This window comes from Coffea arabica, chromosome 6e, assembly GCF_036785885.1.
Source record: "Coffea arabica cultivar ET-39 chromosome 6e, Coffea Arabica ET-39 HiFi, whole genome shotgun sequence".
Lineage (NCBI taxonomy): Eukaryota > Viridiplantae > Streptophyta > Magnoliopsida > Gentianales > Rubiaceae > Coffea > Coffea arabica.
In genome coordinates this window covers 11,621,263-11,640,057 of record NC_092321.1, presented here as the reverse complement: position 1 = coordinate 11,640,057, position 18,795 = coordinate 11,621,263, and the positions used below count along the sequence as shown (strand labels likewise).

At 35.0% G+C, this 18,795-nt stretch overlaps 2 protein-coding genes across 2 annotated transcripts; both read right to left on the bottom strand.

Annotated features, from left to right (window-relative positions):
• Positions 1-1,396: 1,396 nt before the first annotated feature.
• On the bottom strand, positions 1,397-2,419 carry LOC113697339 (EG45-like domain containing protein). The gene is made up of 3 exons (XM_027216922.2): positions 2,220-2,419; positions 1,674-1,947; positions 1,397-1,567 (listed from the first exon to the last, which is right to left on the bottom strand). Exons 1-3 carry the CDS (start codon positions 2,326-2,328, stop codon positions 1,561-1,563), a joined length of 390 nt encoding a protein of 129 aa, XP_027072723.1. The 5' UTR covers positions 2,329-2,419; the 3' UTR covers positions 1,397-1,560.
• Positions 2,420-14,305: 11,886 nt separating this feature from the next.
• LOC113695400 (EG45-like domain containing protein) lies at positions 14,306-15,357 on the bottom strand. The gene is made up of 3 exons (XM_027214485.2): positions 15,151-15,357; positions 14,577-14,850; positions 14,306-14,476 (listed from the first exon to the last, which is right to left on the bottom strand). Exons 1-3 carry the CDS (start codon positions 15,257-15,259, stop codon positions 14,470-14,472), a joined length of 390 nt encoding a protein of 129 aa, XP_027070286.1. The 5' UTR covers positions 15,260-15,357; the 3' UTR covers positions 14,306-14,469.
• Positions 15,358-18,795: the final 3,438 nt, after the last annotated feature.

The following is an 18,795-nucleotide window of genomic DNA, read 5'->3' as shown; positions in this document are numbered from 1 at the left end:
ATTAAATCTTGGAGAAAGTGATATTGTTTAAACAAGGATCAATCAATATAATGAAAATTCTGGGGATATAGTGGCAAAAGCCAGGCGCTGGTATGCACCTTTAATTGCGTAAACTGCAACTTTCTTGCTCAATTATTTTGATAAGTAATGAGAATTAAGATCATGGTGATTCAAACGCCATAGTGAAGACGCTTTTCAAGACGGCGAGGTTTTTCTTGAACTTGCAACAGAAATGGTCGAGGAGGAGAAATTTGCTAGCAAGTGCATTAATCAAATTTTGACGGTATCTCATCAATTAAGTACTGCAGGCTGTCTATTTTGACTTTTGGGACCAAACTTTAATTGAAGAACATGGTCAAATTAATCGGCAAAACATTCTGCACTCGATTTTTGATGGTTGCGGTGTACTGGTAACTTCCTTTTGCAAATCCACATATGTTATCATATTAGCAATTTGGCAGTAATGGTGTGAAGTTAGAATGAAAAGAAAATATCAACTTTGCCACTTCCACCGATATTGCATATCTTGGGTGTATCCATGCACATATAACAGGAAAAAGAAAATCAACATGACTGAAATTTTACTGCTAATTTTTCTTTCTTCTCTTTTCTTCTCCATTTAAGGATTCCAACAAAAGGAAAACTTATGCGTTATGTTATATTCTATTTAGTCCTTAATCTTTAATTTCACCGTTTAATGTCCTTTCATAGATGTTTTGAGTCAATTGAGTCCTTATTTGTAAATAGTTCACTTCGTTATTACACCCAAAAGATCCTAAATATACTTTGACCCAAACTTCTGTTCTGCTATTGAATATATTCCTTTTCAAAAAAAAATTTATACGACTAAATAATGTAGAACAACGCAATGAGCAACGTATAGGTCATCAAATTTTTATCACTATAATGTATTAGTTTTGAGCACTTTCATAAAGTTTAATTTCTCGAGTATTAATTATTTGAAAAAAGTGAAAGGTTCAATCCAATAGTGGTTTTTGACTGTATTGTGGTAGCAAATTAATTAGTGGAATAAACTGAGGACTTAATAGAAATTTTCAAAAGCTTTAGCATTTACTGAATCTTTTGGAATACTCTAGGAGTTTCAGAAGTAAATTTCACAAAATGAAAGAAACTAATGGGGGCCAAGTAAACTATCGGACTTGGGGGGAAAAGCTCCTTTTCTTCCCTCTCATTGAGCTTCAGTCTATGGTCCTGAAAATTGCAAATGTTTCATCATACAAAATGAATGAAACAAGCAAGTGTAACTAGAAGACGACGCTTAAAATTAGTCATAAATTTTACTCCAAAGGAAAAGAAGAAGAAGAAGAAGAATCAGAAAATGGTAACTCAAGAAAAAGAAAAAGTTAAAATCCAAATGAAACAAGCTAATGCACCATTAAAGTTTCAGAGGCTTTCACCAGATGTAATCTTATTTACTCATAAGTTCATGCTACAAAGTAGTAGCTCATACATAGATTTTGTAGCGTACATATTCCCATGGGAAATCTACTTATTTCTGGACATCCTTTTCGGCCTTCTGAAAGCTTTTAAAATTCAACTTCAAACCCTGAAAAATACGAAGAAAGTTGGAAATCAATTAGTATTTAGTACTTCAAGTCTAAGCAATTCCGTTAGATGAAGAAAATTTTTTTGTCAAGACATAATAGGCTTACTGGTGATATTCAATGTTAACTTTTCCAGCATTTGGATCAGCAATGATAGCAAACGCTTCTTGGGAGAGATCAATTGTTCCTCTACAGCCGGGTGGACAGTAATCAACTATTTTAACCACAACACTGCCCCTGCATGGTTGAAGGACACCTAGGTTTGTACGTCCAGTGCATGTCACTCTGTAGTTTCTCCCACAGGCAGCCCTATTGTCCCAGATTGCATCACTTGCAGCTGCAATCATCACCCCATTGTTTTGGAAGCCATAACAAGAAGAGGCTGGTTTACAAGGCAACAAAAGTACAACATTTGTGAGAAGAGAAGGTCGTAATACTTTTGTCTGGCTAATATCACATGTTGCACTTTAAATTATACTAGTGATAGTACTAAAGAGACACCCTACGAAAATGCTGAGAGATTAAAGAAAACGATAAAATAACTAGGAATCATGCAAGACGTATACAAATATATCTTAACTAGTTATCTCTCGAATTAAATGACAGATTTGCAAAATCTTGTGCAGTGCATGATAGTACTGAAGAGAAACTTACGAACATAAGGTGGTGTATAGAAAGTTGCAGTCCCCGTAGCTGCATAGGAAACAGAAACAAGGCTTGCCGCCATGGCAATCATCATCAGAACTCGCATTGTGGCTCCCATTCTTTTTTTTTTTTGGCTCTCTCCTAAAGGATTTAAACTCTTCAAGGTTTCGCTTTGAGTTTGAACTTTCTTCAAGAGCTTGCTTGATGAGAAAACTGGGCGATGCCTCTGCCTTTTATAAGCGAAATGTTGAAGACATGGGATGTTGCCCATGTTTATGAGGACCTCAACCGAATAAATTAATTCATTATTCAAGCCCCGCCAGGTTTTACTTTTCTTGATTCAAATCGTATTACTTGGTATAAACAATGAATTTTTTGCTTTGATGGTCGGCGATAATTTATCTCCTGTAGCCGTAGGAATAGGGTCAATTTGTTGGCAAACAAAACTAAATCAATTAAGTTTAGAAATTATTGCTGAAAAAAAAAGGTTAGAACTTACAATCACTGGTTGGATTTTTTTCCCCTTATTATAGTCAAAGTGTAAGAGTTTTTTTTATTTTAATATAAGTGAAAGGATTTGAATCTGAATCTCTCATTTACAATCTCGTCCTCAAATCACCCAACTATCCATCTCCTAAACTGTAATAGTATGCTTACCTGCATAGTTGTCCGTTATAGTAGTTACTCTGGCTTCCGAGAACTTTCTTTTGCAGTTTACACAGAGAAGGTTTCATTTTTTTCTTAATAATTATACTGAGATTATACCTCTTTCAATATACTTTGGAGTTAAAAATGTTCTCTCTAATATGATTTATCATTCAAGAATTAGTGTCAAAGCTCAGAATTTGAGCTCCCCACGATTATAATTACTTTCGCCCTAACTTTGACCGTGTCCCATTATTGTTCCTTCTTGTCTTCCATTCTGGATAGCGGAGAGAGATATTGTGAATTAGTCTGATGGCTTCGTTGCAGGCGGACAAATACAGAAACAGGGTTTCTCCTTGTTCCGGGACGGTACAGGTCTGTTTGGATTGTGAATTATTAGAGATATTTTTACTGTAGTACTTTTTGTGATGTGATGTATGTGAGATAAAAAGGTAATTGGAAAGGTAAAAAGGTGTATTGGAAATTGTAATGATGATGTAAGCAAATAAATTTGGGAAAATAAAGCCCAATCCAAACAAACCAGAAGCATTTTCTGAGACGAAAAAATGACCAGACAATTTTTTCTGTGCCGTGACACTAGGGGTATTGTACAGTTTAAATAGACCGCAATCGATGAGGTTTAAGCGTCTCATGCACGGTATTGCTCTTTCCATTTTCTATGTGGCTATATTTAGAAAAATGTGTAGTAGACTGTTCTATATAAGAAAGGTCAAACACTGGACAAATAATTTTTGAGAGGTTGATAAATGAATGGATGCCAAAGAGCCATTTGCAAGTTTAGATTCTTTTTAAGTGAAGAAAAAAAGAGCTATAAGTGGTCAATGCAGTCCAAGAAATAACTAGTGATCATATACAAGCACCTAAATAAAAAAAAAAAATTTTTAAAAAACCTTAATAAGAATGTTGCCATGTTTGTAGACATATAAACTTTCCTTTAGTTTTGTCTTTGCGATTCCCTGGGACGAAGAGGAGGAGATAACTCAAGGAAACATTGAGCTGAAATTTCGACTCAAATGTATTAGATTAGATTAGATCCAATTTATAGCTGTAAAAAGATAGATTAGCTGTTCTTTTTGTGGCAACATGCTTATGAATCTTGAATATTCTTTTTTCGGCCAATTTTTAGTTTCAACAAAATCGGTTTGGCAAGACTAGCAGTCATCCAGGAATATCACTTTTGACTCGTAACTCTTGGATAGAGTAGAGTGGTACTGCAGATTCGATGCTGTTTGTTGACAATCTGGCCTTATGTCTTGGCAGCCAGGCACATCCCATGCTATCAAGTGTAAAGAAAGTCCATGCTTCAAGTTAAGGAAATTAGGCCTGACTTTAAAAGTCAATATTTAAGCAAAAAAACCAGGGAAACCCCACCAAACAAAAAAAAGAGAGTTCAGATTACTTGCTAGGCTTTTTCACCTATCTATTACATCTCGATGTAAAAAATTGTATGAAAACTTAGCAAGTAATCTGAACTTTTTTACATCTCGACTACAAAGTCATACAATTTATTTATGATGAATTACAAGATGTTAATTAATTAATGAACTTGTTCCTGGTCCCAAATCTAACACGTCTTCCCTTAATCTGTTCTTGACTTTTAACCTTATTAGACGTGAACTTCTGCTAAACTTCTTCTATTCTCAACAAATGTGATTCTACGAACTTAGCCTCCTAGCTAGGATAAGCAAAATTATTATTGTAGTCCTCTTCCACTCGAATCTATAAGTTTGAATCACGAATATTGTGTAGTAGATGTGTGATTTTGTGCACCATCGTCACAGGATTATGTCTGCCCTCGTAACAAATTGAAAAGACAGTTTCTAGTTCTTTACATTGAAAATACCAACAGTTTCTTGTTTTTGGGTCAATGACGAAACAAACAACAAAACTTTACTACTACAACTTATTAAGTCTCTAACTAATTTAGAGCCATTACAGAGATAGGATTGAGTGGTTGGGGATGAAGGAGGTTAGTGGAATCCCTTGGCGTTACATGCAAAAATATGTATATCATGCATGTGTACGTAACATTTTGCTTGTGCTGTATAGGGGTGGGCGCGGGTCGGACACCCGCCCCATTCACCATTTAGTTGACTCGACCTGCACACCATTTTCTGACCCTTACCCGCCCCACATATTAGCGGGTACCCGATTATGATCGGGTTAGCGGATACCCGCCCCGTCCCATTTATAATTTAATTTTAAAAAAAATGATTTATACCAATTTAATTTTATATTTTACACATTCATCTAAAATTTAATAAATTTTTTTTCTACAAAAAGGTTTCCCACCAAGAAACAAACATGTGAAGAAAATATAAGATAAAGGAAAAAAAATTAAAAGAATTCAAAATCAATAAAAGTTTGAAATAAGTAGCACAATTTTTAATATATATGTTCCACATTAATTAATCTTTTTTCTACAAAATATAAGATCATGGCCTCTACAAATGAATTTTGTAAATAAATTATAGTCTCTCATATTTGTAATGTAATTTGTTCAATAAAATTACTTATTTAGTTCTAACTTATTATTTTATAGTGTGTGTATAAAAATAAAAATAAAAATAAAAAATATATATGCGAGGCGGATCGGGTACCCGCAGGTTTTTAATTATGTGACCCTAACCCGCCCCGCATCTTAGCGGGTACCCGACTCTCTTTTGACTCGATCAAATAATAAAAATCGGATATTCTAATTTTCGGATCGGATCGGATCGGATCGGATATGACGGGTTTTCGGGTTAACGGATAATTTTGCCCACCCCTAGTGCTGTATATGTCTGTTATTAAGAATTTTCAGCTGTATTATTTTATACTTAGCAATACTATGCGCTTCATGTGAGGCCTATAACTAGTGAAATTATAAGACAAAGTGGCATACATAGCAGCCACTAAATGGCATCCAAATAACTGGTTTGGATAAACATTAGTCTCTCTCTTTTATTTTGTTTGACATTCATGTTACATCATAAAAAGATGTTTTGATTTTGAATGTAAAATGGAGCAATGTTAATCTCAATCATAGGATGGTAATTCGATAATAGAAGTATGAGACAGACATACACACTTAAAATGCTTGGTATAGAGGAGCTATCGTGCTAACTAATAGCATTGTTGGACTAACCAAAATTTCATTTCTAGCTAGACTCCTTTATTTTTTGTCTCTTCAAAAATAATTCATTTAGATATTTCAAATATGGGCATTGATATTCTGGAGTTTTCTTGGAAAATAGTTTATTTTGACGGGACTAAAATAGTTAGTTCTTACTAATTCTTATAATTCTGAATCATCATAAAACATCAATTATGCATTATTCATGGTACCTACTAGTATTATTAATCCTGTTGTATGATCGATCAAAAAAAGGTCTTTTCGTAGTCCTTTCATCCCTCAATTAATGCATGCATCCAGCTGAAGGACACGAGGATGGCCTGTGAGTTTTGAGCCCATGTCGTCCTACCTGTTTGTATGTTTTTTTGATAATTTTGAATCCATAAACTTTAGGCAAAGAACGACCCAAGTCTCAATCGAGCCGAAATCTTATTTCAGCCCATCAATATGTCTCTTCGTTTGAAGTGTGTCGTTTGTACTTTATGTGCTAGTTCCGTGAGATGCTTCAGAAATTTCTCTATCCATTTGAGTTACAAATGGCTCTTTTTCTAACATAGACTGAATTGCCTAAAAAAAAAAGACATAGACTGAATTTTCTTTTTAAATGAAATTAATAATTGTATTAGATATTGTGAATACAAAATTCACTACAATTGGCTGGCTAGCTCAGCTCCAATTACCGATAGGACAAAAAAAAAAAGAAAAATGAAAAAAAGAAGAACCAATGGAAAAACTGTGACAGCCCCACTTCCCCCTAAGGCGAACCAAAGGATTCGGCGGACCGCCTGCCAAACTCTCGCCAGGACTCACTCAAACTCTTCAAAAGAAATAAGAAATGACCTCGAGGATAAAAAAAATAATTCCCAAACTTGAAACACATACTTACATTCATTTCTATCTCAAAATAATATACAATTCCCAAATAAAACGAACGTTCTCAGTTCTTAATACATCCAACCATATTCAAGCACTAGGGCGAGAACTATTACAAAAATTCAAAAGAACTAGACTAGATTAGTCTATATAGATCTCTCGTCCTTGCTCGCATCCCCTATTAAGGAAAACAAAACTAACGGAATGAGCTAAAAGCTCAGTGAGATTCCAAACACATAATCAAACAATAAGTCCAGTGCATTAATAATAGATATCCAATAATTCAAGAAATACTTACAATGTAAAGCAATAATAACACATTCATTAAAAGGATACGTGCTCACATGGAGCCATTCATTCATTCATTCTCCTTTCATTTCCTTATTCCTCCAATTATTTGAAATGCATTTTTGTAAGTAAAACCCCTTCATTTACATTACCACTCGTTCATTCATTTTATTTCACCCCCTTCCGGACGTTGGCCGAACTCCACCTGACAACAAGGTAATACTCGAGTATACCAATAATTCACCCAGGGTTACCAAATCGCCCGATCGAGTCCGCTTCTGGCTCGAGTCGATCGGTAACGAAGGGCAGGAACCAGTTCAGCCATCAGGCTTACATTCATGCACATATAATCATTCAATCATTGTAAATTTCACATTCATTTAGGTCGAGTGCGATAAAGTACACACTCGCCTAGAAAACTCGTTTTAGCAATCATAGAATGCATTTAACATGTTATCAATCATTCATAACAAGCCATATAATCAAGAACATAACAAATAAGAAACACTCACCTATTTAAACAAAAGAACGTCCAAAGTATTCTTCCGGGTGATACCCTCAATCACCAAGGAACCCTAATATAACCAAGAGAAACTATCACAGTTCAACCATCAAAAGTTTAAGTAATTCAAAGAAAATCCGAATACTTACTAGTACAATATATAAATGTGACTTTTAAAGTAAAAAGTGTACATTTAGATTTTACGGCCGAGAAAAGGAAAATAAATAAACCCTAAATTCACACCTAAAGCCTCGCTTGATAAAATTAGGTTTTACGGCCAAGAAACCCTAGAAAATTCTTCTTTGTTTCGGAAAGAAATGAGTAACCATTTGAAGTTCAAAACTTGACATTTGTAGCTAAGTAACATGCTTAAAATGGTTGTCTCATTCACCATGCAAAAATGTAGAAGTTCAAATGAAAGGTAGCTCAAATAACACTATTAAAGTGGACCTAAGTATGTCCAAACAAAGTAAGTCCAACGCATCACCAAATCACATTTCAAATCTCACTTTTATGCACTCAAACTACAAGAAAACAAACGGACAGCATTCTCCCTTACTTTCTTTACTTTCCATCCTACAATCAAACAACAACTCACATTCCAAAACAACCATAATTTCACATACAAATCATAGGCGATAAAATACACATTTCGGCATAACAACCACAACTGAAGCTACACTTATCGGATTGAAACGAATCTTATGGCGTTTCGAAACCAAGACATATACCTACATTTCTTATGAAGACCTCAAAAGCCAAATCATGCATTTTCAGGGTCAAAAATGAAAATCTCCACGAAAACAGAAAGCTGTCCGCGGAACAGGGCTCATGGGCAGTCAAGGGTATTTCAGTCATTTCACAAGATACAGTGTTCCGATTGAGCTAAAATTTTACAGGTAGCTAGCTAAATCAATTACCAACAAATTTCATGTTTGGAGCTAAACCCAATTCGGCCTCCATCATGGCCGAATGACACTGGTCAGAACATGGCAGAATTGAAATCCTAAAACTGAAATTGAATATAACTCTAGCTCAACCCATGAAATCTTCCACAAAACAACGTCTATAACAACTATAAACCACTAATTAACAATTAATTGAAGTAAAGAGGAAGTTCTTGGCAAAATACCTTGGAAACTCAAGAAAAATGGTAGCTTAGACTTTCCTCCTCCAAAACAATTCCACCAAAACCTTTAAACTTCCTAGTTGAGCACTTGTATGGTGTAGTTTGTGATTTGGGTAGTTGAAACTCAAGATTTGAGCAAGAATTGAGGCTAGAAAATGAAGAAGTTTCCTTTCTTGTTTTGCTCCTCAAATGGGTCGGCCAAGACCAAGAAAATGGAAGAAATTTGGGTCAAAAATTGGTTTTTAGTAAATGTGAAAGTTAGGTCAGGGACAATAGGTTTGTAACACTTGGCACTTTGAATGTTTAATGTTTATCTTCTCACTCCCAATGGTTAGTCTATCTAACTAACCTCTAATCATCTCCTAGCACCTTGTAAAATAATAACACTTAACACAAAAATCACGTAATCACCAAAATTTTATCGCACTAGCGGGTCCCACGTCTATAATGCGTTTCAAATTTAACATACACTAATTTATACTAGAAAAATGATTTAAAACTGTACTTGCTTATAAAAATGAATAGAAACTTTAATATTTTAAAGGCAAGTATAAAAATGTAGGCAAAAATAAAATAATGCCTAGAAAAATGTGAACATTGTCGGATTCTCACAAAAATTCTTTTTTTTTCCCTTTTATTTTAGGGTAAAATACACGGAACCCCCCTATGGTTTCGCGAAAAGGCACATTACCCCCCTATTGTTTAAAAACATACACATAAACACCCTAAACTTCATAACTAAAGTGGAAATAGACTTTTTAACCGGTTGAGTTACTGGCTACAGGTCGAATACCCAAAATACCCTTATTTATAATAGAGAGGGAGAGAGAATCAAGAACTGACTCTCTCTCGTTCATTCTGTGTGAGAACAACAAACCCTAAAACAAGGGATTTGTATACTAAATTGTTGCTGAAATATCATGAATCTGAGTTGAAAACGGCGTGGCTGCATTCGGTCGCGAAGAAAAGAAGGTCAGATTGGTGGTTGTATCTTATCGTGAAGCTGCATTCGGTCGCGAAGAAGGGAAGGTCAGATTGGTGAGGAAATCTGATCGTGAAACTTGTTCGACATTTCTAGGTAAGAATCAGAACTTATTGTTCAATATTCAATCCATTTGATGTTTAGGATTTGTATTCTTTTTCCAATTTGTTTATTCCTTTTCCACATCACCCCCTATCTGTCATTTTATAGTTGATGGTCCATATGTGGGTGATTTATCAGAGAAAATGGGGTTTAAAAATGTAAAGTTCTTAACTTTTTTAGCTTTTTTGAAGAATGTGGGTCTTTTTTGAAGTATGTGGTTGATGTCAGGAGGAAATAATATGTGTCGGGTCTGGATTTGACTACTAAATCAGATTTCACTATATAATCTGATTGTTGTTATAACTAATTGTTGTTATAATCTGAAAGTGTGATGTAGCTTAAGATAGTTTATTAATCTATATTTGAGTTCTGAAAGTGTTGATTAAATAATTTAGGTTGGGGACCATGTCAGATCCTTTTAGGACAGTGGATATCCACATGCACTATGGTGGACGGTTTATACATCATCCTAATATTAGGTATACAAGTGATTTAGTGAGAGTGTTTCACAATTGCGACCCTGATGAGTTATCAATATTTTCATTGTTGAACCTGTACTCCAAAATTGAAAAAGAAGTGGCGTGTGCACAATTTTGGTATTCTATTCCAAACCATGATGTGGATGTAGGTGTTATCCCAATAAATGATGACGTGGACATAGAATTGTTGACTACCTATTATGAAGGGATTCCTTATATGCATATATATATGTAGAGACAGGTCAGACCCTTATCTAAATTGTCTCATCGGATGACAAGCTCTTATTCGAAAGAGTGACAAATGATGGTCCACTTGCTTTACCGTATAATGAAGGTTCTTCAGAAATCAATTTAAATCTGACTAGAAATCGTGCTGGAGTTTCACAAAATCCTGTTGATCTGACTGGTTCAGATCCATATGTTGGTATGAAAGAGGGCAAGAAAATGACTTAGATGGCACAGCTGCTGTAGAAACTAATGATGGCACATAAAATTCCTTCGAAACAACTAAGAAAAACAGAAGAAATGGTGGTAAAACTCCAGTGAAGAAGAGGCAAACTGTGGTGCAACCTGTGAAGAGAGCAGCTAGAAAAACTGTTAGAAATTTATTTCAGCAAAATACCAGAATAGATGGCGTCGACAGCCAGCAAGAGGTTTCTTCAGTGAACCAAAGTGCAGAAGAATTTGGAAATCAAGGTAACTTTGACAGAACCTCTGTTGAGACCAATCAAGTCAACAATGAACAGCACCACAATGATGGAAACGAAGAATCTGATCCGGATTGATTGAGAGAGGGTCTAGAATTTGCAGAAGATGAGGATATCTTTGCAACTGCTGGTTCAACTGTACCACAAGGTGACTTGAATGAGCAGCAGCAAGGAGGAGACCAATCAAATCAGCAAACTGATGACTTGAACGAGCAGCAGCAACAACATCAGGAAGCACAATGTGAGGAGTCCACAGCACAAGTTACAAGTTGTAGATTACCTGATATTGGGATGGTCATTACTTGGATTGAAATTTTGACCCAAAAAAAAATTACTGGGATTGAAATTAATTTTTTTTTTTTTTTTTTTGTAATTTCCAGTTCAAAGTTTACATAAGTTAAGAGTCATGGAAAACTCTAAACCGTTGATTGAAGAGTGACACATGACTCCTTACAGCTTAACCCTAGTACTACCCACACCATTGCAAAGAAATTAATGGGCACTTTTTACCTGGCAAATAAGTAATTAAAATTGAGAAAAATGAATATATTGATTTTGGGAGGGGATAACTCCACACCCTATCAATTAATTTAGATCAAAACTCTAAAAGTTAGCATTAAATTTTTAGTGGTTAATAGTATTACTTGCAACATCTTGCAATTCTAAATTTACACTCCAAAATTACTCCAACACTTGGTCTTGTGGCGATTAAATCTTGGAGAAAGTGATATTGTTTAAACAAGGATCAATCAATATAATGAAAATTCTGGGGATATAGTGGCAAAAGCCAGGCGCTGGTATGCACCTTTAATTGCGTAAACTGCAACTTTCTTGCTCAATTATTTTGATAAGTAATGAGAATTAAGATCATGGTGATTCAAACGCCATAGTGAAGACGCTTTTCAAGACGGCGAGGTTTTTCTTGAACTTGCAACAGAAATGGTCGAGGAGGAGAAATTTGCCAGCAAGTGCATTAATCAAATTTGACGGTATCTCATCAATTAAGTACTGCAGGCTATCTATTTTGAGTTTTGGAACCAAACTTTAATTGAAGAACATGGTCAAATTAATCGGCAAAACATTCTGCACTCGATTTTTGATGGGTGTATTGGGTGACTTCCTTTTGCAAATCCACATATGTTATCATATTGGCAATTTGGTATTAATGGTGTGAAGTTAGTATCAAAAGAAAATATCAAATTTGCCACTTCCACTGATATTGCATATTTTGGGTGTATCTATGTACATATAACAGGAAAAAGGAGACCAACATGACTGAATATTTTCTGCCAATTTTTCTTTCTTCTCTTTTTCCTCCCCATTTAAGGATTTCAACAAAAAGAAAACCTTATCGTTATGTTATCTTCTATTTAGTCGTTAATCTTTAATTGCACCATTTAATGTCCTTTCATAGATGTTTCGAGTCAATTGAGTCCTTTTTTGTAAAAAGCTCACTTCGTTATTACACCCAAAAGATCCTAAATATACGTTGACACAAAACTTCTGTTCTGCTATTGAATATTTTCCTTTTCAAAAAAAAAAAATTATATGACTAAACAATGTCGAACAACGCAATGAGCAACGTATAGATCATCAAATTTTTATCACTATAATGTATTAGTTTTGAGCACTTTCATAAAGTTTAATTTCTCGAGTATTAATTAGTTGAAAAAAGTGAAAGGTTCAATCCAATAGTGGTTTTTGATTGTATTGTGGTAGCAAATTAATTAGTGGAATAAACTGAGGACTTAACAGAAATTTTCAAAAGTTTTAGCATTTACTGAATCTTTTGGAACACTTTAGGAGTTTCAAAAGTAAATTTCACAAAATGAGAGAATCTAAGGGGGGTCAAGTAAACTATCGGACTTGGGGCGAAAAGCTCCTTTTCTTCCCTCTCATTGAGCTTCGGTCTATGGTCCAGAAAAAATGCAAATGTTTCATCATACAAAATGAAAGAAACAAGCAAGTGTAACTAGACGATGACGCATAAAATTAGTCATAAATTTTACTCCAAAGGAAAAGAAAATGGTAACTGAAGAAAAAGAAAAAGTTAAAATCATCATGTTCCACTCCAAAGAAAAAGAAAATGGCAAGTTAATTTTGGAAGGAAAAAAGAAATGTTTTTTAACAAGCCTGAAGATCATCATGTTCCAGTTTACATTGCTCATGTTTTTATATCGCCCGTCCCCACTCATATAGCTTTACTTTTCCTTCATCACCCACGAGTCAGAGCCAATATTGATAACTTAATCTAAATTCGGTTTACCAATCAACAAAATTATTATTTTCATAGTGGATATTTAATAAGCTAGCTGCTGCATTCTTGTTTTCAAGTCTACAATTTGACGAAGTACTCGTGTTTTTGTTCATATACCTGATGTGCCTTTGTCTAATGAGCACGCCGTGATCTTCAGGCTTTATATCATCTTCGTTTAAAACAATGTTTCCCATGTGCAATGCCAATGCATCTTCCTGCAAACCCTTTTCGGTATGGAAAGAAAGTTCCTCGAAGAAACCCAGCAAGGAAAAAGGAAACTAAAACTTGGGTTCCTCTCAGAAATCTTGAATTTTCCTGCTAGATTTTAGTCTGCAAAATTTGTGTGTGTGATTGGGGTAGAAAGATAGTCCAGTGCGGGAGTGTCTGTGGGCGTCAATGATGCATGTTAAATTGCGCAACGGATCATCAAGTTGTCTGCTTGAATGGTGAAGATGATGAAGAGAGGACAGAGGTTGTTTGGGTTTTAGGGCTTTTTTAATTTGATAAATTGTGATTTTGATTAAAGAGTTTTTATTTTACTTGGTTTTGGTTAAAGAGATTAAGTTTTTTGTCCGGATAATCGATTAATCAATTTAACATGGTCCGAGTTGGGTTGTTTGAGGGTTTGATTTATTAAGGGACACTTGGCAAAATTATAAGGAGTGAGACAGGATGTGAGACAGGGTGTGGTACAGAAGATCCGTTGCGCACCTTAGGAGTTTCAAAAGTAAATTTCACAAAATGAGAGAAACTAAGGGGGGTCAAGTAAACTATCGGACTTGGGGCGAAAAGCTCCTTTTCTTCCCTCTCATTGAGCTTCGGTCTATGGTCCAGAAAAAATGCAAATGTTTCATCATACAAAATGAAAGAAACAAGCAAGTGTAACTAGAAGACGACGCATAAAATTAGTCATAAATTTTACTCCAAAGGAAAAGAAAATGGTAACTCAAGAAAAAGAAAAAGTTAAAATCCAAATGAAACAAGCTAATGCACCATTAAAGTTTCAGAGGCTTTCACCAGATGTAATCTTATTTACTCATAAGTTCATGCTACAAAGCAGTAGCTCATACATAGATTTTGTAGCGTACATATTCCCATGGGAAATCTACTTATTTCTGGACATCCTTTTCGGCCTTCTGAAAGCTTTTAAAATTCAACTTCAAACCCTGAAAAATACGAAGAAAGTTGGAAATCAATTAGTACTTCAAGTCTAAGCAATTCCGTTAGATGAAGAAGAAATTTTTGGTCAAGACATAATAGGCTTACTGGTCATATTCAATGTTAACTTTTCCAGCATTTGGATCAGCAATGATAGCAAACGCTTCTTGGGAGAGATCAATTGTTCCTCTACAGCCGGGGGGACAATAATCAACTATTTTAACCACAACACTGCCCCTGCATGGTTGAAGGACACCTTCGTTTGTACGTCCAGTGCATGTCACTCTGTAGTTTCTCCCACAGGCAGCCCTATTGTCCCAGATTGCATCACTTGCAGCTGCAATCATCACCCCATTGTCTTGGAAGCCATAACAAGAAGAGGCTGGTTTAACAAGGCAACAAAAGTACAACATTTGTGAGAAGAGAGGGTCATAATACTTTTGTCTAGCTAATATCACATGTTGCACTTTAAATTATAATAATGATAGTACTAAAGAGACCCCTTACGAAAATGCAGAGAGATTAAAGAAAACGATAAAATAACTAGGAATCATGCAAGACGTATACAAATATATCTTAACTAGTTATCTCTCGAATTAAATGATGATGGAAAATCAAAAAGAGAGAATAACAGATTTGCAATATCTTGTGCAGTGCATGATAGTACTGAAGAGAAACTTACGAACATAAGGTGGTGTATAGTAAGTTGCAGTCCCCGTAGCTGCATAGGAAACAGAAACAAGGCTTGCCGCCATGGCAATCATCATCAGAACTCGCATTGTGGCTCCCATTTTATTTTATTTTTTGGCTCTCTCCTAAAGGATTTAAACTCTTCAAGGTTTCACTTTGAGTTTGAACTTTCTTGAAGAGCTTGCTCGATGAGAAAACTGAGCAATGCCTCTGCCTTTTATAGGCAAAATGTTGAAGACATGGGGGTGTTGCCCATGTTTATGAGGACCTCAACCGAATAAATTCATTATTTAAGCCCCGTCAGGTTTTACTTTTCTTGATTCAAATCGTATTACTTGGTATAAACAATGAATTTTTGCTTTGATGGTCGGCGATAATTTATCTCCTGTAGCAGTAGGCATAGGGTCAATTTGTTGGCAAACAAAACTAAATCAATTAAGTTTAGAAATTATTGCTGTGAAAAATGGTTAGAACTTACAATCACAAGTTGGTTTTTTTTTTTTTTTTGTTATTACAGTCAAAGTGTAATAGTCTTTTTTTTTAATGTAAGTGGAAGAATTTGAATTTGAATCTCTCATTTACACTCTGGTTTTCAAATCACCCAATCCCTCCATCTCCCAAAATGTAATAATATGCTTACCTGCATGGTTGTCCCTTATAGTAGTTACTCTGGCTCCCGAGAACTTTCTTTTGCAGTTTACACAGAGAAGGTTTCAATTTTTTCTTAATAATTATACCGAGATTATACCTCTTCTTTCAATATACTTTGGAGTTAAAAATGTTCTCTCTAATATGATTTATCATTCAAGAATTAGTGCCAAAGCTCAGAATTTGAGCTCCACACGATTATAATTACTTTCGCCCTAACTTTGACTGTTTCCCGTTACTGTTCCTTCTTGTCTTCCATTCTGGATAGCGGAGAGAGATATTGTGAATTAGTCCGTCAATGGTTATGTAGACCAATTACGTGGTAGAATTTTCTCCTGTCGAAGCATTTTCTAAGACGAAAAAATGACCAGACAATTTTTTCTGTGCCGTGACACTAGGGGTATTGTACAGTTTAAAAAGACCGCAATCGATGAGGTTTAAGCGTCTCATGCACGGTATTGCTCTTTCCATTTTCTATGTGGCTATATTTAGAAAAACGCGTAGTAGACTGTTCTATATAAGAAATGTCAAACACTGGACAAATAATTTTTGAGAGGTTGATAAATGAATGGATGCCAAATAGCCATTTGCAAGTTTAGATTCTTTTTAAGTGAAGAAAAAGAGAGCCATAAGTGGTCAATGCAGTCCAAGAAATAAATACTGATCATATACAAGCACCTAAATAAATTTTTTTTAAAAAGAAAACCTTAATAAGAATGTTGCCATGTTTGTAGAAATATAAACTTTCCTTTAATTTTGTCTTAGCGATTCCCTGGAACGAAGAGGAGGAGATAACTCAAGGAAACATTGAGCTGAAATTTCGACTCAAATGTATTAGATTAGATCCAATTTATAGCTGTAACAAAATCAGTTTGGCAAAGACTAGCAGTCATCCAGGAATATCACTTTTGACTCGTAACTCTCGGATAGAGTAGGACTGCAGATTCGATGCTGTTTGTTGACAATGTGACCTTTATATGATATCTTAGCAGCCAGGCACATTCCATGCTATCAAGTGTAAAGAAAGTCCATGCTTCGGAGTTAAGGAAATTAGGCCTGACTTTAAAAGTCAATATTTAAGCCAAAAAAAACCCCACCAAAAAAAAAAAAAAAAGGAAAGAGTTCAGATTACTTGCTAGGCTTTTTCACTTATCTATTACATCTCGACGTAAAAAATTGTATGAAAGCTTTAGCAAGTAATCTGAACTTTTTTACATCTCGATGACAAAGTCATACAATTTATTTATGATGAATTACAAGATGTTAATTAATTAACGAACTCGTACACAGTTCTGCTGGTCCCAAATCTAACACGTCTTCCCTTAATCTGTTTTTGACTTTTAACCTTATTAGACATGTCATATTTTGCTTAACTTCTTCTATTCTCAACAAATGTGATTCTACGAACTTAGCCAGGAATCCTAGCTAGGAAAAGCAAAAATAATTTTACTGTAGTCCTCTTCCACTCGAATCTACAAGTTTGAATCACGAATATTATTGTGTAGTAGATGTGTGATTTTGTGCACCATCCTCACAGGAAATATCTGCCCTCGTAACAAATTGAAAAGACAGTTTCTAGTTCTTTATGTTGAATATTTGATATTCTTATCAAATAATGCACGCTACGGAACTTATGTCTTACGAGTAAGTATATAATAGACAACATATCACTCTCTATGGATATTTTATAAGGAAAAAAAAAAACAAACAAAATCACCTTTAAAAATTTTCCCATTTTTAGTTTTTTTTGGGTAAGCTTTTCGAATTTACATCTATCATATCAATCTTGTCCAAATCTATGAGAGAAAGGCATAGTGAGAACATTCACAAAAGGGTGAGACTAATTGAATCCTATTGTTTGTGATCTGGGATTCATTTTTTTTGCTTCAAAAAAAAAAAAAAAGAAGAGGAGGGAATCAGCGACATTTTCCACCTTTCAGGGCAGACTACAGTGCAGTCATTGGTGCTTATTGTTTAGGCGGTTTACACAGAATAGGCGCAGACATGCAGCCCATTTGATCCCATGATATATATATCTTCAACTGACTCATCGAACAGGCGAAGACCCAAGCCTGGAACACTCTACGCCATTGCTTTCCATGGATTCAATTCATTATTTCGACATAAAGGATGAAGAAAAAGGAGAACCGAGAGCTCACAATTCAAAAGTCTCTTTACAGCTGAAGAATCAACTTGTCAATGACGAAACAAACAACAAAACTCTACTACTGCAACTTATTGAGCCTCTTAACTAATATAGAGCCATTATAAAGATAGGACTGAGTGGTTAGTGGAATCCATTGGCGTTACATGCAAACATATGTATATCATGCATGTGTACGTAACATTTTGCTTGTGCTGTATACGTCTGTTATTAAGAATTATCAGCTGTATTACTTTATACTTAGCAATACTATGGGCTTCATGTGAGGCCTATAAATAACTAGTGAAATTATAAGACAAAGTGGCATACACAGCAGCCACTAAATGGCATCCCAATAACTGGTTTGGATGAACTTTAGTCTCACCCTTTTGTTTTGTTTGAAATTCATGTTACATCACAAATGATGTTTTGATTTTGAATGTAAAATTCAGCAATGTTAATCTCAATCATAGGATGGTAATTCGATAATAGAGGTTTGAGATTCTGGAATTTTCTTGGAAAATAGTTTATTTTTACGGGACTAAAATACTTAGTTCTGACTAATTGTCATAATTCTGAATCATCATAAAACATCAATCATGCACTGTTCATGGTACCAACTAGTATTATTAATCCTGTTGTATGATCAACCCAAAAAAGGTCTTTTCGTAGTTCCTTCATCTCTCAATTGATGCATCGAGCTGAAGGCCACCACGATGGCCTGTGAGTTTTGAGCCCATGTCAGCCTAGACAATTTGAATCCAATAAACTTTAGGCAAAGAACGACCCAAATGTCAATCGAGCCCAAATGTCACTTCAGCCCATCAATGTGTCTGTTCGTTAGAA